Here is a 22,608-nt window from a genome sequence, read left to right as displayed (position 1 = left end):
TAAGTATCCCATTTAGTTCCTCCTTCAAAGCTCTTCACATTAAGAAGAAATGCAGGACATTAGTGAAGATTAAGCTCTTAGCTTAATCTTAAGATTATTTTGGGTAATTTCATGATTGCTATTGTTGTTATTCACTTCAAAATATTCCTGAACTCTTACTTGCAGGTTTTGTGGTCTCAAAACCAAACCAAATCTGACCCTGATTGGATTGCATCTAGAGGATGTTTTTCTAAAGGATGTGGTAAAACATCACAGTATAACATACCATTTAACTTCATTGCCATCAGCCAGACGTTTAAAAGCAGATGAAACTGTATAGGAATTTCCTTTCAGCTCCTTTTTAATATTTCTTGCTTAAGCAAATTAAAGAACTCAAGATAAAGCTTCAGCAATTGATTAGTCAAAGACTTTTATCTCAGCTCATCACACTCTCTCTGACTGCCAAGAGAAAGAAAGCCACTATCCCATTTTCTCATTGAGATTGAAATATATACCGTGACAGTCTTAATTTAATAACAAGACGAGCAACTTACAGGACATGCACAGACTGCCAAGACAATAAATCTGTTCCAGAGCCCGCATCCCCTCCTCCCAAGCACCCTTTCAAGTGCAGACCGCAGGCTGGAGGAATAGGCCAGGTGGCCACCAGTCTCTTCCCAGAGCTATTTCTCCTGAAAGCCCAGCTGCTCCTCTCCATTAGGTGACACTTCATGAGAGCCAGTTCACATCAGGAAATCCTGAACCTCTGCATGTGCACAGAAAGACCGCACTGGGTGTAACCACATGGCAGGAGGGGAGGGGGTCATGGCATATAATTCACTTAATCTACCAGCGTAAGATATGTGGGCCACTCCACCAGGGTGATTAGGCATGATTTATAGTGTAATAGTAGTGACAATAATACCTTTCATTACCGTCAATTACAGTACTCAAATCTGCAGCACAAGCTATGACCGGTTTCTTACGCACTTGCGCTTTGCATCTTTCCTACCTTCCCCATAGCAACACGTTCTGTGACCTGCTGTGTCTCCTGCCACTCTGCTCTCCTTGGGCTTCTCCTCCAAGTATTGCCCTGCCTGCTTGCGTGGTCACGCGTGGTGCCTGGTTCACAGCTACGCACGTACTGATGAGCTAGAGCGTATGCTAGCACTGGTCAGCCAGATAGCAACTCTCCAAAGTCAGCTTTTCTCTCTCCTATCCATTCCTTCAGTGGAACCCTTTTTTATCCTACCATCAGTTTTCACAAAACAGGTAGGAACTCAGCACCTTTGAGATGTCTGCCATTCTGTTCAGTTACTGATCAAGTTTAGCTATTTTTAAGTTAATGGGAAGGTTGACTGAGACATGCAGCAATTCCCTTAGGAAAAGGATAGCCAGTTTTCCTTAGGAAACTAGGCTAAAAATTATGTCAACAGGAATTGCAAGGCATCCCAGTCTGGTATTAGCATGTAGAGGCTATTAGTCTCTCATGGTGGAGATAACTAAATAGTGCATTATTAAACACTTTCTTATCAGGATAAAGACTATCCTTAAATTCATGTATTTTCCTATATACAACTTCTGCCCCTATACAGTTTCTTCTGTAAACCTGCAAGGAAGACTGGGCTGGCAAGTTCAGCAAGCCAAGCAATTAATCATGGCCCCAGAACAGCCTTGTATACTCACAAGTGCCACACAGGCATTTGAAACTCACGTGGTTGTGCAGGTATTCCACATCTGGATTTAAAAATATGTCCACCCTCTGCGTGTGGTGGAGGCTAGCATAGTCCGTGTCAAGGACCGGGGATGATCTGTATGCTTACAAAGCCAGAACTGGGAGCCTTGCACCGCTGCAAAACAAACACTCAGAGTTTATTAAGGTACAAGATTCAGGTGACGTACATCAGGCAGAGACGTGTTGTCAAGGACAGGTATTGGTTAGTCCTCAAAGCAGGACTTCTTTACTATCAGGACTTTGTTTATCCATGGAGCTTCAGCTCAAACTCTTGTTCCCATTTTGGAAGTGGATTTGTTCCCTGCCTTTCAGAGCCACAGCTCTGTTAGGACACCCACAGTCCATCTGAATTTCTCAACTTGGGTCTTTTGATGTGTCTGATATTTACAGGGACAGAATCGCTGGCTTTGCTTTTCATCAATAATACATCTATCCTATGATGAACAAGATGACTGTGATATTAAAAAAAAAAAAGAAAAAAGGAAAAGAGAGAAGTCCATTTCTCTTTCAACTTCTTGAAAAAACACCTTCCTCTTGGACCCATGTGGATATACGTGAAGAGAGAGAGAATGCAGCCTTTGAACAGTAACTGGTATAAATCTCTCTCCTCTGATCATTCCCCCTCCGATTCATAAATCTCAATCTACCAAGAAATGACTGCGTAGCTCTCACAAAGCGTAACATGCACCTAGAAGGGAGGCACAATTAAAAGAAGAGAGAATGGAGACAAATGATATGGGAGCCATTCCCTTAATGAACAGAACACTTTTCACTTCTTATTAATTGTAATGAGTATCAATAAGTAACAGGAATAAGCAACAGGTTTGAAAAGAACATAGATGAATTTAAGTTTAATGCAAGTAAAGTGCCTTATAAGAAGTCTGGATTGAAAAAGATGTTGAGAAGGGTGGTTTTCAGAGAGACTGCTTACATTTTCATGTTTAGTGAGACCTGGATCTGCTGTAGGTGGGTATAAAAACCAATGAGAAAGTGTCTTTCATGTTTCCAGCCTTGTGCGTTTGGTGTTTTGTTTTTTTTTTTTTTTAACAAGTTAGGACAAGTGATACTCATCTCTTCTTTTTTTGTGTGTTTTTTAAAAAAACAAGAAGAAAATCAAAATGAAAAAGGCAATAAACAAATACTGAGACTCAGAATGGAGGAAGGGAGGGCGGGTGGACTTTATCCTACCCCATGACTAGCCCTCAACTCCTGTTCTTCTGTGGTCATGGTCACGGCTCTCCCACACAGCATCACCTCCCTCTCCGATTTTCAGACCTCACATACTTAGCTTAGATAGCTACAGCTGAGCTTTGGTGCTGCCCAGAGAGTGTCAAAATGTGAGAGGTGGTAAAGGAGGAGTCCTGCAGGTCCCTTTCCACCATGTGAGTGGAGATGGGCTCTTGCTATGACTCAGGCAAGGTAGGGGGAAGGAGGGCTCATACCCCTTATTCCCATTGATGCCGCCTTGACCCACACGATTGAGGCTCGTGGGCCAACTCCCAGCATGTGGTGCCTTGACTGAAGTTTTCGGATTTGGAGCACCGCAGCATCACATCTATCCTGTAGACCAAGTAGCCAGCATGAACAAGAGTTTACATCACCCACGACCGAATCAGAAATACAAGATTAGCTGCCAGTGTGATTTAAGACTCCCAAAGCAGAACAGAAGCAGATAAGGAAAGCAAAGAAAACTGTCCTCGGAAGGATAAACAAACTTTGCAGCTGACGTAGGAAAAACAGCTATTAAAGGTAAGCAGGGGCATTACCAGCCTCAAGCTAAAAGCTGGAAATATTTTGAAAGGTGACAGAAATTAAGAACCCATGCAAGCCTTGACCTTAAAAACACTCTGACCTTGAAGGAACTGAATCGGCCTTTCTGGTTCCCAGGACATACGGCCTTAGTAACAGATGATATATATCACTTCCTAGTTCAGCATAGCTACATAGGTATCCAGTAAGGCTTGTCTGGTACAGGACGAGGGTCTTTGCCTCATCTGCTGACTGTTCAGCTGCCTGCTACCCTGATTTATCACTTTGGAAACACTCCCGCCCCAAGCTCCCACGTGCTAGTTAGAGCCAGCCGGACTACTCCACGATTCCGGACCGACTTTAGCTGTCATGCAGGCCCTGGACCAGGATGAGAGGTTGAACTGAACGTTTTGTCTCAGATGGGCATCTCCGTTCTTCCCTGGATGTCTCAGTCACCTTGTACCATGGGATCTCTCCTGCCACAAAATCCAGCACAACCAATACATCCCCTAAGCACCACCACAGTCATACACCTCAATGGAGTGTCCTACGTCTCTGGGCTCAAAGTAACACTCCGTCTCTCCCATACATCAAAATCAAATGAGTCTAGCAGAAATCATGACATCTTGAACACATCAAATTTTCAGCTGGAGCAGTGCCACCCTGGTGACTTGGTTCTCTCCAGGTGGCAGTCTGAGGACAAATGCAGCAGTTTCTCTTGTATCTTCTAACAAAAAGCACTTCCACAAACTTCTAGGTGGTATTTGGAGAACAGCACCCAAACCTGTCTCCTGTTTCGCTGCTCCCCCGGTGTGTGCCAGCCCAGCATCATCAAAATGCCTGCTTGGGTGGTGCTGCCAGGGAGCAGCACACAGAAGCTAAAGCAGGCTGTAAAGTTATTACACAGTCTCCTTAAGAGCTCATTAATCACCACTGTTAATTCTTACCAATATCACCACTGCTCATTACAAGGACCTAGCAGACCAAAAAGCAGATCTAGGAAGAGAGTTTCCGAGTTACAGATTTCAGTGTCAGTGGTTGCTGACATCTCCAGCCAATATCCAGACCACGCAGCCCTGAGAAGGCCATACGCCCACCACCTGGGCATCAATCCACAGCCACTGCCAACGACTGTACATACATGGCCATGCACAGCTATTCAAAGATAAAGTGATCGCAGCTCCTGTAATTGTGAACTTGCATATTAGTGCAAAGAAAGATAGTGGATATATCAGATTTGTTGCATAAAGTGTGGGCCAAGAAGCTAATCACTTCTACGTGTCTAATTGCATTTTTTTTTCCTTGTCAAAAGGAGATAATCTGCCTTTCTCCATATTCTACTGTATTTTCAAATGTAATTCAAACTGGGGCCTCCCCTGCCTTTACTAGGCAAATAGACTAAATGCTAGTGAGAATGGATTTTAAAAATCTATATTTTAAGCACTGCAGTAGTGTAACTAGTCAAGACACAAAATTACTTATAACTGCTCACTCAATGCAATACTGTAAACAAGAAGATACTACAAACACTTTCAATTCTCCCTTTAGAAAGGTATTCAACCTTGTTTAGACCAATCTTACGCTTGTTCTTGGTATCTTCAGAAAAGAGATAGTAAAATAATTGTATAAGAAAATCAAGACCATCAGAACACTTTAATTATGGAGAGATCACGCACTATACTTATTTGGAGTGTAGAGAGGGGGTTGGTTTTGTTTGCTTTTTGCTTTACATATTGAAGATAGATTATTACTGCAGGAATAGTATGACTGAAATGACTGAAATACTCACATTCCTCCTTTTACGTTTAAATGCATTTCAAGCTCCTACCCAGATGTTGAACAAAATCAAATATAGATCTCTTCCTAGTTTTCCAAGCTACAGAACAATAAGTACTGCACAGTAGAAAACAAGATCTAACACAAGAGATGGCAACTGGGATTTCATGCTGCTTATATGTATTCACATAAAAAGATATGCAATCACAAGGAAGTGTGACTCATTTGACTCTGGAGAGACATTTTCTTTTTAACTATGCATGAAAGGGATAGTATTGCTATACACTGCTCTAACAGCAGTGAATCAGAAGTAGTAAGGGAGTCACATTTTACAGTTTGTAGCAGTCATGTTCAAAAATAAGGCCTGGCTCTTCTCTCTGTAAAATCAGTTCATACAAGCCCAACATTGCCCCACACACATCCTGAGATTCAGCCACCAGATTCCTAATTAAGACGTGTCAGACAGGACAACTTGTAAAGCGCATTTCATTCCCCAAAAGGCAACGGGGTAGCAAGATCTTCCACCAGCATCTAATAAACAAGAAACAAGGGAAGCCCATGCTTGTGAGGCAAATCACTGGCACTCAAAACACCAGTCAAACTCTGTCAAGGAAGCTTGAAGATCACTACCCACAGAAGACCCTGATGAATCAAACATGCAACCCATCATACAAAAGATGCTACTGCCTCCTAAGTCCCATTTTGCACCATAATATCAACAAGATTTCAAACTGAATAAAAACACTGCAATGTTTTTATTTTCTCATGTCTTTAGACAGTCATTGCAATGTACGCTTTTATCTGCCACTCCTCTGCATAGCTCTTAAACACACATGGCACTCCCTTTCTTTATAAAACTATACAGTTACAATTTACTTTGTAACAACAATTTGTTTGGATTTGCATCTATAAAAGCCCCCAAAAATGCCACATTGTACAGTAACTTCTATACTGATGAAATACAAAGGATCTGTAATGTTCATAAAGCCATTTAAACTGCATTAGCGAAACTATTTTGCTAAATTACATTTTCCAACTCACCAGTCCTTATTATGCTACATACAAGCTCACTTCTTCCAAGAGCCACCCCTATTCACATAATCAAATCATGCCATTTGAAACACTGTGACATTATTTTGTCATATAAAATGGTTGAAATTATCTTGACGCTGGCAATGTAAGGATTGCTGCTACCCAGAATTTGTTATGAGAAGTAAAAGCTAAAAAAAGAGTTAGATCTCTTGAAATTATAGAATTTAAATATCAGAGACACAAAGTGTTTAAAAGCCATTAAATACCACGGCTCATCATAAAAGGAGGATCCAGGTTTTGAAACACTTGCCCTGAATCATTTCAATGGAAATATTTAAGAATGAAAATGCGCTACGGAATTACAGGATTTATTTATATAGACTGACATAAACTCACTTCATGGTAATATGTTTTTAAACGTCAAGCACTATAAACAAGATATCTGAACTTACTACCTAATATAATGACTTAAATAAGTACCTTCAAAATAATGATTATATGAAGACTGAAATAAGTTTGACAGACTGAGGTATAATCAAAATCACTGTAGTCAGAGAAATTTATCCAAAGCAAAAACCATTTTATGCTTGCACACATGTGTTTAATATAAAAGAAAAGTAGAGCATAGTTTTTCAAAAATAACAAGAAAAAGCTTAAAAAACACTTGGAAAAATCAATTCTACCACTCACTTCGCTTTTGCTGGGCACATCAATTTTCACATTTTGGTCAAAGATCCACTGCATGCACATGACTTCTCTATTTTACCTCATTTTGAGAAAATTATTTTCAGAAAACATGCCTCCAAGAAACATCTGACATCTGTACGTCCACATCATTAGCTAAAAAAGAGGAAAGCCCAGCAACAGATCTATCACGCACTTCACGACAGCAGCAATCGCTTGCAAGCCCCTGGCCAGAATCCTTCTCCTTGACAAAACAAATTAATGCTAGACAGCTCTCAAGACATTACATCAACAGAAAAAGGTTTACTTCTCCCTTGCATCAAGAAAGCACATCATCTGACCTAAAGTACACATCTTCATCACTAAACCACTTTCAAATGAAACAATAGCAACCTTCAAAGACATCTTCATATAATGAGCTGTCTTTGTTGACAATTTTGACTAGTTACAGTATTGATATCCGTCTAGTCCATAATCTTTTAAGAAGGCTTAATGAGGTCCAAGAAGTGAAAGATGAGTCCAGTCAGTATTACTTATGGAACTCTTTTTTCACTCTTGTTCAATACAAAGATATGTAGCATTGCAGAATCTTTCAGTATCAATTTCTCCCACCAAACCCACGCTGCAGACTTAATCTTAAAAAGATACCCACTCAAGGATAAAAAAAAGTAAACTCATATCCGTCAGACCTGAAAGATGTTTTCACCAACGCCTCAGGACTGTCCACTGGTGGTAGTTCATCAGCTAGGATTTCTTCAGGAGTTCTAGGGTCACTGATGATGGTCGGCTTTGGCCTTTCTTTCAGGTTGCCGGTCAGCCCACCAATAATGGTGTTCCACAAGCAGTTTTGTGATTTAGACCCTGCAAAAACAGCAAGTGAGAAGGAAAATAAATTCATAGGCCTATCATCCAGCCTCTTAGCAGCCTGGAAAACAAAGATGGTCTGTTATCCTTTTACCTTTGCATCACCACAGTTTGGGATTAAGCCTGAAAACCTGAAATAAAGGTCAAAGTAGAAATAAGCATTACTGTTCAGGTCATTCCAAATCCAAGACTGTAATGCTTCCCATAAAAAGATTTGATTACAGAACATGGAGTTTTCACGTGTCGATAAAAAACATCCTCTCCTCATTCTACTTAGATTATAGTTAGCCTGTATTGAAATCGCAGTATTTTAAGCCAAATAACTAACCAAAAAACAAAGTACCAAATCAATACAATATTAATCACTGACTTTCTTAGACTAAAGTTAATGGTGGTTAAATTATAGATTAAAGATATCACTGAAGGACTAGTATCAGAGAACATTTTTCTTTCCTGTTGATATTTCAACTTTTCTCAGTAGACATTCAAATGCCAAAATATTTCTCTGAATGATCTTTCTACATTCATTTAGAAGTATCACCAGGTGCCTCTTGCTTGTCATTCAGAGAACCCATCCTCATCTGTAAGTCTAGTTACACTGACAAAGTACAATTAGCATCCTTCAGTCAGATCTCCTCCCCACCTTTGGAGAAGAGAATAAGTGACTTACGTTTCATAAAATTTAAGTATCTGTTTCATATTTACAAAAATTTCTAAACGGCTTCTGAATAAATTAGGCACTTCTGAAAACCCCAGTGATACTCACATACTGAACACCTGTGTCACATTTTAACTTCCAAGTACTATAGGATATACATGGGTGAGTTAGCAGATCCCAAGAAGAGCAGTTAAGTGCTGGAATAATGCTTATTTTAGTTAAGAGACTTCCCACAACAGAGGTGCAGCAAGCATTAATCTCACTGGATTCCAAAGTAATAAGACATACCAACTCTGCTGGTAGTCATTCTCCATGGGCTTTTTATCAATATGCAAAATGAAAAAAAGAAATTCTGATAAATGGGATATTTCTGAAGTCAGCAACTATTTTTCTAAGACACTGTACAGATAAAATTTTCAAATATTTTCCCAGCATTCAGACTTAGTTGTCCAGCAAAGACAATTAAGAAGCAAATAGTGAACCTAACACATATGGACTAAGGTTGACTTTTTGTTGCAATACACACAAAGTACATAAGAGGAAACCAAACAGAAGAGCTGTTATCCCATGTCTCTTGAGACTATATCATGAGAAACTACCCTGTTAGAAGCAGCAATATCTGCTGCTACAGACAGGTGATGGCAGCCTTATTTTGCTGGTTGTCTTAAACATCTTGTTTTCACACAACTTAAGTGGTGCAAAGACAGAAGATCAGCAAGAATCCTTGTTTATCTTCTCCATTCCAAAATAATTTTCAGAGTATTTCCCAGCTAATCAGGAAAGCTCCATACTCGTAGGCTTCTCTGCTCTTAATTGTCAGCAGCTATTTAATGTGCAAGGACCCTATTCACCCAGATTTAGAGGTAGCCTTGATGTCCTGTGCTGAGTTCTGTGCTACAAAACTAGAAGATTACTCCTCACACCAGATAGTCCAGAGCCAAGCAATGTCTACACAACAGCTGCAGAAATAAACACATCAATACCTCTTTATCATTCAAGGTCCTGCGATGTTATGGCAATACTGCTGTTTCTGTTCTTCAGACCACCACCCAAATTTCCCAAAATTTCTTAATTTTACTTGAAGAGATAAGTATTTTTTTCCCCCCATTCTGTAAGGGGAAGTATAAAGGATGTAAGAGTTTTAAAATATCTGACCATACAGGCCATCTGTGATAGAGTCAAAAATATTGTCATTCCCTATAATATGTTGGGAAGACCATTTATTTTGCTAAAGTATGGCATACTTAGCACAGTTAGAACCAGAAGTTTACCAGACAACAAAGAAAAATAAGCTGCCACCCAGTCACATATGCTGCACACAAAGACTGGAAAGCAGGACACCAATACTTGTAGAAAAAGCTGCTGTGCCTTATTAAAATAATATCTTGTGGAAAAGAGGCTCTTGGAAGCCTCTTTTATAATTTTAAGGTTTTTCCCTGCAAGTACTCCAAGGAATCTGCTGAGCTTCCCAAACCACCACCTTCTCCCTATCTCCTCAGCTCTACCCTTTCTTTTATTCCACAAGCCACCAGCTTGGCGGGCACAGGACAGCTCCATGGTCCAGGAAAAAGACATATTAGCCTTCTTCTGCACATACTAGATACAAGTAGCTTGTTGTTTGCACTACCACCGAAAACCAACAGTGACAGGTTAACTAACTAGCACCAAAAACCATATAATGACTCAAATCAACCCTTTTTTTCCTTTCTTCAAACAAAAACAATGCAAAAAACCCAAGTACTTGTTTCAGTATATATAGGTTTTTTCCCCATGTTCTCTGCACATACACCCGTACCTTTTCCTCCAGCGTGGATATCCATCCCATGCAGCTTTCCCCTGTGATTAGACCTAGACTGTAGACCCAGATCTACTCGGCTCTTCTGAAAATCAACAGCGGCAAATCAGCCAACTGACGTGAATTAACTAACTTCACTAGAGCAATGAAATGTCCACCTGGCCTAATCAGCGTTCAGCCTGCCTACAGCTATGCTCAGGTGAAGGGCATTTGGCAAATGATTGTTTTAAGGGGCCTGCCTGACCAGGCACCCCAGGAGCTTCCAGCTGCCTGAAATGCTGAAAGCCTGAGGAACTTAAATTCCCACAGCCACAACTGTTCAAAGACTGATGGCACAGCGGTACTTGTAGCAAGATGACATAATGAGATACCAGGCACCTTAACTGCTGCTAAAAGGAGTAGTAACCTCTTAAATGCAAAGTCTCCTAAATGGACTGGAATTTGACATTTGATAGTACAGGAGATTGGGTAGCCCTAGCAGTGCAGTGAGTTACACTTAATTTTAATTTCAAATCCCTGTGAAGAAATGTAAACATTTGCAAAAATGCTTCTCCCTCATTTTATTGTACCCTGTCAAAGATGAGTATAGCTGAGCTAGAGGCAAAAGCAAAATAGATTCAGGTGTTGTAATTTGAAAAGCAGAACTCTGCTTAAAGAATCTGCGTGTGGGCGTTCAAATACTTTAACATAGCCTGAAAATATTGTTACACTGCAAGTCTAGCTACCTGGATCACCGATAACCACGCAACTATCATTCCCATTGCCTCGCTTAATGCCACCAGCAGCCCTTCCCTCTTCTTTGTTCCTGAACTAAAGGGGAAACAGCTACATGTTCCAGAGAGCTGCTGACAACAGTCAGGATGGACAAGGCTCATTTGGGTTTCTGTAGGTTATCTTGCATTTGGTTGTGTGCACAGAAAGTTAGATCAGGTAAATAAGGTCAGCCAAAATGGGTACGGTTTGTTAAGTGTTCAACGACAGCTCAACTGTGACCCCACTGAAATCTCTGAAGGTTTTACTGTTGACCTCAAATGGGCAGCTGTTACAGAGCAATGGAAATCCTGTTCTCTGTTGTGAAGTTAATAAATGCCTTTGAATTAATCATTCTAGTGGACGTGAAAGGCACAATCCAGGCAGATACCCAGTCTCTGATTTGTGACTCGGACACAAGGAGAGCGATGATAATCCTCTATGACTGCAGTTATTGCTTGAATCCTTGTCCTCAAATACTGCAGCTTTTTCTGCCATTCAGTCAGGATGTTTTTGAATGTTTGATCTGCACTCCACCGTTTGTTCAACAAAACATGGTATGGTAGAGTAGGTTATAGTACTCTCAGCATAAATTTGGGCATCATCTATTTAACTCACATTGGTACAGCACGTGCCTCAGACATTTCCCTCCTTTCCACAACACAGTTCCCATTCTAATTTTCCTTCCCATTCCCACAGAGTTGTCACCTTATACTGCTCATGACCACACAATAATCATTAACGATACCCTATGAGAAGCTAGCTGGATCATTAAATCCTCAACCTGACTCCCAGATCACTAAATTTAACTGCTAACAGTGAAGGTCTGGTTTACACTTTGAATTATCTCCCTTTGTCCCTGTATTATGCCTCTGTGACTATTTCCCAACCAGGCTTATCTAAGAGTTCCTCTCTGCATTGCATTTCTGTTACGGTCAAATAGCCTGCAGCCTTGATCTCACCTCCACACTTAATCCCGTACAGCACTGGTCATACGACGAGGCCTTATAAGGGGGTAGCCTGTGCTTTCATTCAGCTGATAGCCATCCGCCGGTCTGCTCTCTTCCACGTAATGCCTGTCACCCCTCCCTCTGCAAATAAGACTTGGCTGCCTGACTGAGAGCCAAGATTAAAGCAGGAACAGAACCTGGTTGTTCCTGGGTCTCAGACCTGCACCCTATACACATTCACCAAAAATCAAGTTCTTACAAATGTCAGAATCAGAACTGAAATGCCAGCTCAGTTCCAAATGTCATGACATTATGCTTGACCTACTTGTCATGCAACGTTGCAGCATGAAGTCCTTGTAACCCAAATATCCAGGAATAAACAGTGCTTAGGCTGAATCTTCCAATTCTGTACCTAGTATTCAGGAACCATAATGGACAAAAAGTGGAGTGATAAAGAACTTGAAAATGTTTGCATTTACATTTACATTTCTCTCCTCTGTGATTTCCTTTGCCATACACATTTTCAGAGCTAAACCAGCCAGGACTGATGAATAGAGCCCCTTTTTAAGCTTTACTGTCTACAGTGTGAAGGAAAATAAACCCTAAACCAGGAATAAGGAATGCCAGTACCATTTTCTTCCAGCCCTGTTCAGTCTGCTCCATCACCTTGTAAGTCACTACATGCAATAGATTTCATAGCCACAGACGTTCCTTCTACATTATGCACCTTAGCTACCTATATAAGGTATGGCATGCTCAGAGTGCCATCCTGTGACTGTGTGAAATACTGCACCATAGATGTAAATTATTTTGATGTTTTGATCTGCACCACCCATGATGATGGCAAATGCCCCCTTCTAATGATGAGAAGGGGATTTTTCCCCGCTAAGTGATCACAAATCATCATGAAACTGCATGAATTATGAACAGGATTTCCTATCTTCCTCCTCATTCCTACGTATTTTGTCATGTGTGTTTTTAATAATTCCTATGGTCAAAGTCATGGTCAGTTGGTGCTACATTACCAGATGCATCCCTTTGTTTTGTTCAAATTTGGGTCACTTATTTCAAATCCCAAGCCATACCTTTAGTTCCTAACCTTGCTGTGTGAAGCAAAAGGTGATGGAGGAGCTATCAGTAAGGTTTAATTACATTTTTCGTACTCTGTTTCTAAGGTTTGACCCAAATCTCTTTGTGGCCACTGTAGTCAACTTCAGCTGGCTTTGTGACACTTCTATTGTTATAACCTTTTATGCTTGAAACAATAGTAAGGCCACAAAGCCTTCCATTCTTTTAAATTTGCACCAACTCTGTTCAATAAGACCAAATTTCTGTAAGTGACTTTTCCAACTAAGTACTATGGTTCCTCAATTTAGTATTGTAAATGAACTGTAATACCAGGGCAGACATAACATGACATTAAAAGACTTATTAAATGTGTTTATTTCTACAGTACATATAGAAATCAAGCAGTTAAAATAAAAAAGGCTACTTACGGGCAAATCGGGAAAGTGGTCGTGCATTTTTGTCACCTGTCTCGTTTGCAACTGAAAGGAGAACACAGAAACAAAAAGCATTCAAATTTACATGTTACATTAATGATAATAGCAATTCTCATGCATATAAGGGAGAGAAGACTGTTCACAGGAACAGCAGTTAGATATATACACATAGATATATAATACCTTTTTAATGCCACCAAATATATTACTTTGCATGTTTGTCTGACTGGTTCAGTTTGGCTTTCAGAGTCAGGAGGGCACACCACAGGCACCTGCAAACATTGTCTTGTCCCACATAATGATTGAATCTTATAATTGCCCAACATGCGAGCACTAGCCATTAATAGTACATAGCAATATATGATCACAGTCATCCTTACAAATTCTATTTTATATGGGACATTTTTCCAAGTCCTAAATAAAATGTGATTTTTTTCCATTTGCATTAATGAGTACGGTAAGAAAAAAGTAAGATTATTCCACCTATATAAGGAAAAGCACTAGCAAGTTTGGAAGACCAGAGGATCATTTAATAGCAAATTAAATGAAATTTAAGGTCTGTGCAAAGGAATCCTGTGACATTTGGAACTGCATATAGACATCACCTAGCATAAAAGGAAGCCCGTAAAAATCCTGCTTTTTTCTGCCTCAGATTCATACTGGCATAGCTCTCAACATTTCTGTGACCCACCCGCTATGCAGTTAGTCAAGAGCATAAACGACTCTTTGGGGTTCTCACAATATTAAACTATGGCTGAAAAAAGAGGAAAGTTATCAAAGAGAGGAATTACCACCCCTGACTTTTTATTTTTTGTAGCTAGAATAATCATGAGGAACAGTGTTGATGGGCACATAGGGAGGAGAGCGTATTATAAGTGCACACAGAAACCTTGCCAATTCTTTGCTTTCTTTAAAAATTATGTTTTCTAGAGACAAGACCAACCAAGCTAAGATATCCCACAAAAGGATGCAAAATGTGACCAGAACTGAGACTCACAGGCTCCTAGCAAGATAATGTCAACTAAACTATAATGGACTTTTTGAAGCCAGAAAAGCCTTTTGATAAAATTTAATTCTTCTGAAAAGTCTTCAGGTTGTCAGTTTAAGTTTGGCTTGATTTCAGACCCATACCCAGTGTCACTCCAGCTTTCCCTACTTGCTCTCCAATCTTCACCTGTTGATTCAGGTGGCTCCAGCACCCCTTGTAGTGACCAGAAGGACCCTTCAACAAATCACTGCCCCATTTTGCTCCCATTAGCCAGTAGATGGTGCCCTTAAAGCACTGGTGCCTCTCTAACAGCCCGGGGAGCACCCAGGCTGGCCGGAGCGGGGGCCCGGAGCTCTTCCCGGTCCAACAAGACACCCTTCCTTGGCATGACTCCATCACAGGTACCTGCAGCACAAACCCCAACCAAAGAAGCCCTCCCGCGACATTGCGTGCAGAGATACGGGAGGGACTGCAGGGAGTTGGGCAGGTCCAGAGCAGTTCGTAGTTTCAGAGTCAAATCTGGCCACGCTTGAGGTGACGGCATGGTGTAGGCGAGGCAGCAGCATCCTCCATGGGGCAGGGATCAAAAGAGTTGGTCCCAGTGAGATCAAAAACTGGGCTAGAAAACACTGCTATAGCCAATACGTAAAGGTCAAGCAGCCAGGCTTTGTCTTTAACTCAGTGATGACGGCTTGCACGGGGTAGGCTGAGAGATCGCCTGCCGGACTGGTCCCTTCTGCGGTCCGAGGCATCTCAGCAGAGCTCGGGCAAATTCATAACACGCACTGATCTCCAAGTTTGACCGTCAAGTGAACTATTAGGCCAACATGGAAAGAGCCTGCTGAGGGCCTTTTAACTGCACTATTACCTACTTTAGAGTATTTCTTCCCCCACTCTGGTGGCAGATGGCACTCCCTGGTCACCAGGGGCTGCAGGTGCACACAAGGTCTCACCTTTGCGCCACCCTCCAGCTGGATGTTGACAACAAGAGTTTCGGAGCACTCCACCCAGCATCTGTGTTTGGGCAGCTCAGCTCCCAGGCTCACAGCACCCACCACAACAGGTGTCGTTAACCCCCTCAAAAAGAAGCATTTTCCAGTTCCAGGCTGCATAGGTTTGTTTTCGGTTGTCAGTGCTTTCCAAACGTCAGATGGTGTCATACACTGAGTAATGCCCTTCCCTCTGGCATGCAGCCACGCGCGGAGCAAAGGTGCAAGTAGCACAGCAAAGCAATGAGCAGGACAGAAAGCACTGGGATGCTGAACCTGCATTACAGCCAGATTCCTGGTACAAATGAGCTAACTGCTGCCTGGGAATTGTCTGGGAGCAATGAGGTGTGTGCGTAGGTGAGATCTCAGGCTCGTTTAGCACTGCAATCAAAAGGGGAAGGATTCAGAGGCAAAAAACATTTCTGCGTTTGCTCTGTGTGAAAATCTAAGAAGATTTTACTTGATGCAGTTTTCACTGTGAAAATTCCGCCTATATATCCTACAGTTGTCTTACAGGAGTCTTTGGAGACACAAAGAACTAACAGACCTATGTATGTGATACATGTAAATGAGAAAAGACTTTTTCTCCAGATGGCCTGAAATCTTCTCCACCCTGTGTTTATTCAAGTTTATTAATAGTAATAAGCTTTTTATCCAAGTTTATTAATAGTAATAAGCTTTTGGGAGAAAGCAGGTATGAATTAATGAAGCTGGAGAAAGAAGCTGAATCTCTGAGAGAGCAAGTCACAACCCACACCAAAGATGATTTCTGGTATTTCCAAATATTTCCTGTACTTCTGTCTCTTCAGATATGCTTATTCTCCAGCCACACTGCCCTTGTACGCTGAAGTCTAGGCTGATTTTCATCTCTGATTAGATGAGACTATCAGCATGAAAACTGCAGATATTTACTTCATTCTCCTAAGTGGGTGGGACCTTCTTCCGTTTCCATCCCACAATTTTTAATTTAATTTTTTTTTTTTAATACTAAACCATGCACATTTGAAGTTATTTTCCATTCTAACCTGGAAGGAGATAAATCTTGGTGAAGGGTATAGCAACATGCAGGTAGCTTGTAAGTAATTTCTGTTCCTTCGGAAAGACAGCTGTGACAGGGACGAGACGTCATCCTGTAATCATACTGTTAGAGGAAAACGTTCACGTGCTGTCTGTGTGCTCTCGTCCAAGTAGACAACAAAATACCAGGCCTAGCCAAATTTCTTCCATTTCAAAAGTATTATGTTGTATCATAACTGCCCGGAAATCTCAAGAGCCTCTCACTGCAATTATAAAAATACCTTCATAGGCATGATCAGTTCTTTGATTGACATGGATCACTCATATGCGAGTGCACTGTGTGCCCACTTCATGGGCAGGCTTCATTTTTTAATGTCTGCCCTGTTAAACTATTTCCTACAGCTTGCCACCTATTTCTACAGAAGGTATCAATTTCACCAGCACGCCCCCTCAGCCAATTTAGCTTTCAAAGATCCTTTGTCAAACTTCTAGTACAATGCTAAGAAAAACATACCACTTCATAGTATTGACTCATCAAGATGACAGACAATAGTACATTATCTATATTTTGCTATTAAGCAGCTGAGAGGCTGAAAAAAGGAAGTCAGGTATTTTTTACCCACCAGTAACACATTCTTTCAAGGAGACCGTTTTTTTTAATCAGCCAAAGGGCAGATGAGCTTGACTATGTATTTCACACTGCTAGTAAATTCGTCAGTGTTAGGAAGAGGAAAAGTACGTTAGATAAGATGAGAACACAGATATGAAGATAAATTTACATTGAACATACAATCTGAATATACTCTTCTCTAAGATTTTTCTTTTTATTTTTTTTTCTTTTCCCCTTCAATGCCACATATTTTGAACAGCATTCCTGTAAAAAACCAAACTTTGGATTGCCCTAACATATCATCTTCTGGTAATCTTCTCCTTTAAAACTGGAGAATAAAAGACAGTACTGTAACTGCTGAGACAACTGTGTCTGTCTACTTTTTACGGGCAAATCTAAGTAAGATCATCTCTGGAAACTCCAGCGGTTTTTGCTCTCAAGGACTATAATGCCATTAGGCATTTTATAAACTTATCAAGCTCGATCTTAGAAGTAGCTTGGGTTTTTTGCTTACCCATCTTATGAGACTTTACCTGAACCTGATTGCAGTGTTGGTTATGACCTATCATTTAATTTGTGTCAATTTATATCAATTTGTTCTTACACCAGCAATCTCTTTAAGCTGAAGTATTTCTTTTTTCTGGTGCTTAATCGTCCTCTGACTTGGGCATGGAAAGACTGAATTTCCCCCTTCCACCATCATTTTTTGGACTAAACACACCATGATCATCTAGTTTTGCCTAACAGAACAGGTATCTTCATATCCTCTCCCCATCTTTATTGAACATTTTCAGTGTCACTTCATTTTCTCACAGGTACCGTATGCAAACATTGAGGCCTTATTCTTGCCTGATCACACATTAGTTGTGTGCTGTGACACCCACCTCGTACAATTAACAGACTCTCAGATGATAGTAGAAGTTTTTGTTATTAAGTCCTCATCTGCATGATCTTTCACTCCGTACTACTTAATTTCAGCCCTTGTTAGCCCCATTCTCTAGGTCAGGTGGATCGTACTGTGAGATACTCAGGTCCTCCCCAGCACTGGCAACGCTTTGTGTCGTCAGCAGCAATTATCAGCACTTTCCTCTTTTCTGTGTCACAGTCATTAACAAAGTTCCTACACAAAATCAATCCCACACAGGGATCTGAAGCACAATAGTACCGAAGGAAGGCTTTCCTGCTGGCTTTCTCACCCACCTAGAAGCTAAGGTTCCTCATAAGGAAACCTATTCTTGGGGGGTTTTGAGTCCAATAAGGAGATCAGAAAAGTCTCAGACCAAATGAATAATCCCTCATATTGAGGCAATTTCTGCTTCTGAGTGTTTTTATCCAGCACTACTTAAATCGCAAGCACAGGAACCACGCAGCCACTGTGCACTTTACTAAGCCAGAGATTATTCAGGCCCTTCCAGAGTTGGTCACCCAAAGAGTTTTCTAGCATGTTGAATCCCAGTACCATGCAGGAAACACCAGCAACTTAATATGATTTTAAATGCTCGTGCTGTAAACATCAACAGTACAGGCAGTATAAACATACCCTATAAAACAAATCGGTAGGGTAACACAGTTAGAAGAATATGCAGCAACCTTTTGCTGATAAAAAATATTGGATGTCTTGACTGTCTCTCTGGACTTAAGATTCTCATTAGTTACTACAATTAAGTGATACATCAATTACACAGATGGAAAAGGCACAATAGGTGTCTCTTGGATATACCCTGAAGATCACAAAACACATTCAAAACAAGAGCTATGTTTCAAAATACTTCTGGAAGGCAGGAAACCACTATCTTCACTGACAAGTAATAACCGAGAGGCATACGCCACCCAGCATTTCCTGAAATAACTCTTAATGGATTTTTGTTGCTGCTGTTTGCCTGGCAACAGCACTGTACACCAAACATTGTCCTTCTTCATTAACTGGGAGAGGAACACCATACACAACTGATGATTCATTTTCCTTATGAAAGGTTCCTTACACTGTAGGTTATTTGCATCTGTGATGGGAAAGTTGCTTCTGCAGTTGAAAACACTTTGTTCCCTCAGACAACTGAAGACAGTTGCTTCCTCACTCTGAAGGGACTCTGACTCCATGCACAGATTTCAGAGCTTCTGCGTCTCATCGACAGCCACAGAAATGCTTTCAGAAGGGCAAGGTGTACCCAGGGGAATTGCACCAGAGAAATAAGTGCAAAATACCTGTGTGAAAAGAAGCAAAACTATTCAATGCTCTACTGAGCATCAGCCACATTTTCTTTAGAGGTAGAGATACAAACACTAAACTTGCAAACTCTGGCCCTATTGGCATCTAAAGCCTGGAGGGGCCCTGATGCTGGGTTTTGGAGATGAAGGAAAATAGGAGCAAACACCAGCAACTGCCTGGACCAAAACCACCTTCCTTGCACGAAGGCCTATGTTAAACATATTCCTAACCTCAAAACCAAGACACCATCTTGTGTGATCTATCCGAACTATTAACATATATTCTGTAGACTGAATATCCCCCAGCTCTCCAAGTTCACAGAACAAATGGCTCTGGTCACACAAGCTCCGGGCTGCTCTCATTCCCAACCTCTGCCATGCCAGTCTTCAGAGTACAAAGAGCACAACACCTTTGCCTCCCTGGCCATACACACATACATATGCCTCTGGCACACTCAGTCACCAACAGCATGTGAAGGACCCATAATTGCTTGCTAAGAGCCTGAAAATGGCTACCAGAAAAGTTTTGAATCAGGAGATGGTGGAAGAGGAACTATACAGCTATCTAAAACTTCTTCACTGCAAGATGATGAAGCTACCTTAACTTTTGGCTTCTGGAATATAATTTTTTTTGGTTTTAACCTGCAAATGTCTGGGCTGATTTTCTACATTTTGCTGAGATTTCTTACTCGTAGTGGCTCTAACAGTTTACCTGTTGTAGCAAACACACTCACACCTTTCTTCTGGGAGTAACTATACATCTGGAAAGCTCAGCCTAGGTCATATATTTCTGTGCAGTGAAACTAAGACAGTTAGATAGAAATAATAAACCATAGGATTTTTAGAACAGGGTTCTGCCCATGTGGGCTACCATGACTTCCAGCTCACTTCCATTAGCAAATACATCATATAAACAATAACATAGTGACCAGACACATGAAAGTGGCATCAGACGTGGTAGCAAGACATTCTCCCGAGTGGCATACCCTTGCCCACCAGCAATCCTGTCTTTGAGCTTCTTCACCCAGTCCTCCATTGCTCATCGGGCTCCCCTCAACTTGTAGCACTTCAGTGGAAGTACAGCCATCACTGGATGAGCCCAAGCACGTTTGTCTCTCTCTCAAACTGCACCCCTTACCCTTTTTTAGTTATACTTTCCCTGTACAAAGACTCAGATACATTCCTGCATAGCTGAGAGGCCATCCTCCCCATCTAGAAGCAAGGATGCAGAACAAAAATCAAGTGTTTGTGCCATTTCCTATATTACTGCATAAGCAATTGCTGTCATAGGATGCCCAGATACCCCAGTCTGACTAGGACAGGCTGGAATACAAAGGAAATCTGAGCGAAAATCTGCAGAAGCTTCCTACTTTAGTACTTTCCTTGAGATACAGGTTTTCTTTTCTCTCCACTCTTTTTGAGCCTGGAAAGGTTATCTCTTCCCAGCAGAAGAATGGGAAACATCCGGCCTTGACCTTGATCATCTAATCCAAGAGGCACGTCCCCCATCATAAAGCTCTAAAAAATAAGCTGATCACTCTGCACTTCTGGCCACCACCTGAGACAAACCACTGGACTCCACATGCCTTAGTCTGGCTCAGTTCAGCAGCTCTTGTGTTTTTTAAATACTGGCTTGTCACTCAGATAGAGCCCATATATATAGTCACCAATTATGACGTGGTTACACATCAAGTCGTATCACTCCGAAACCAGCCCCCTCGTGCAGGTGGACCCTAAAAGTGTAACAGACCTGATTTCAAGTTCTTTGTGAGTCAGCAAAAAATATTCTCCCCTGTTTTCCTCAGGGACACCAGGTCAAGTTTTGAGGAAGAAGCATACACTTTACTGAACCTAGCCCACAACGTCAGGTGTTCACTTCAAACATTGAACATCAAGTAGCAGAATACAGACAGCTGCCTGTACACCCCTGTTACACCACCAAGTCACTAGCTGTTTCATAGCTCTAGACAATGGGAACATGTCTAAACCAAAGGACAAATTTCAAGTGACTCACAGTAGAGGTATTTAATTAATGGTTCAAAGCTGCATCGGGGAAGGTTCAGACTTGATATGAGGAAATATTTCTTTGCTGAGAGGGTGGTCAAGCCCTGGAACAGGCTTCCTGGGGAGGTGGTCGATGCCCCACGCCTATCAGTGTTTAAGAGGCATTTGGACGATGCCCTTAATACCATGCTTGAACTTTTGGTCAGCCCTGAAGTGGTCAGGCAGTGGGACTAGGTGATCATTGCAGGTCCCTTCCAGCTGAACTATGCTATTCTAATTAAGAATGTGAACAGAGAAAAAGAAGCAGGTTTTCCCACTTTGTTGGAATTTGGCAGAAAGTAAATTAAAGATGCCTTGTCCAAAGTTGCACAGCAGTTTAGCAATTGGATTTAAAAGGGTATTTTGGCAGTTGAAGAAATCACACTGCCAGTAGAGCTGTTTAGAAAAAAAGGAGGGTTTTTGCGGAGGATGTGTGAAGGGCTCTACAAAAATATTTTTGAAGAGTCTGTAGATGTTTCCCATGGAAAGTACTGATTTTTGTTTGAAAGCTAAGGCTCTTTCAGCTTGGGCAACTTTTACTTTTACAATGAAAACTTACTATTTCTCAGAGGAAATGGGGACTTGTGCAAATTAAGTTGAAAACTCACCTTCCTATTTAAAAATGTCTTTAAGGAAAATGTACAGTTGGGCCAAAACTGTGTAATGGCATTAGTCCCTAAGCTAATCCCAGATGACTACCAGTTCTCAAGGAAGCTATCTACTTGGTTGACTGATTTATGAAATCTCACCTGACATGTAAGGCTCAGATTGAATCCTATCCTACCATCACCTTGAAGACACCTGTTTTACCCATGCTCTTATGCTTCATAAAATGAGCTTGCATAAGTGTTACCACCTCCAAGTCAGCACCAATTCTTTTGATAAAAATAACCTGCTATGATGTCTGAGTAATCATAGTTAAATTATACCACCACTTACATACAGTTCTGTAATAATATTCGTCTACTGGTTCTGATACAATAGAGCTTCTTTAGGTAATAGTTAATATTAACACACTTCAGTAAGAAACACATAGATCAATATACTTTTCCAGGGGAAAATATTTTAAAGACTGTACATTAGTATAAATAAAAAGGCAAAAACCCTCAAAGTCTGGAGGAAGATTCAGATGTGCTTCTTTACGAGAGGGTTTTCATCCACTCTTAAGTCAACTGGAGGGAAGATATGAATAAAGCCATAGTTCCTTCTCCCACCTTACTCTGACCATTCACCGAGATCCAGTACTTAGCACTGTTCCCAAAGAGTTTCCCTGAGACTGGAT

General features: G+C 41.1%; 1 protein-coding gene across 1 annotated transcript in view; it reads right to left on the bottom strand.

Annotated features, from left to right (window-relative positions):
- PDE1C (phosphodiesterase 1C) overlaps positions 1-22,608 on the bottom strand; it is a 315,948-nt gene that overhangs the window by 262,142 nt on the left and 31,198 nt on the right. The window contains exons 2-3 of the mRNA XM_059818717.1: positions 13,469-13,519; positions 7,645-7,816 (exon numbers count right to left, since the gene is read on the bottom strand). Of these exons, the coding sequence (XP_059674700.1) occupies positions 7,645-7,816; positions 13,469-13,519 (223 nt within the window). The remainder of the gene's footprint in view (positions 1-7,644; positions 7,817-13,468; positions 13,520-22,608) is intronic.

This window comes from Gavia stellata, chromosome 6 (genome assembly GCF_030936135.1).
Source record: "Gavia stellata isolate bGavSte3 chromosome 6, bGavSte3.hap2, whole genome shotgun sequence".
Lineage (NCBI taxonomy): Eukaryota > Metazoa > Chordata > Aves > Gaviiformes > Gaviidae > Gavia > Gavia stellata.
Note: the sequence above shows the minus strand (reverse complement) of the source record. Positions and strands in the feature narration are given on the sequence as shown.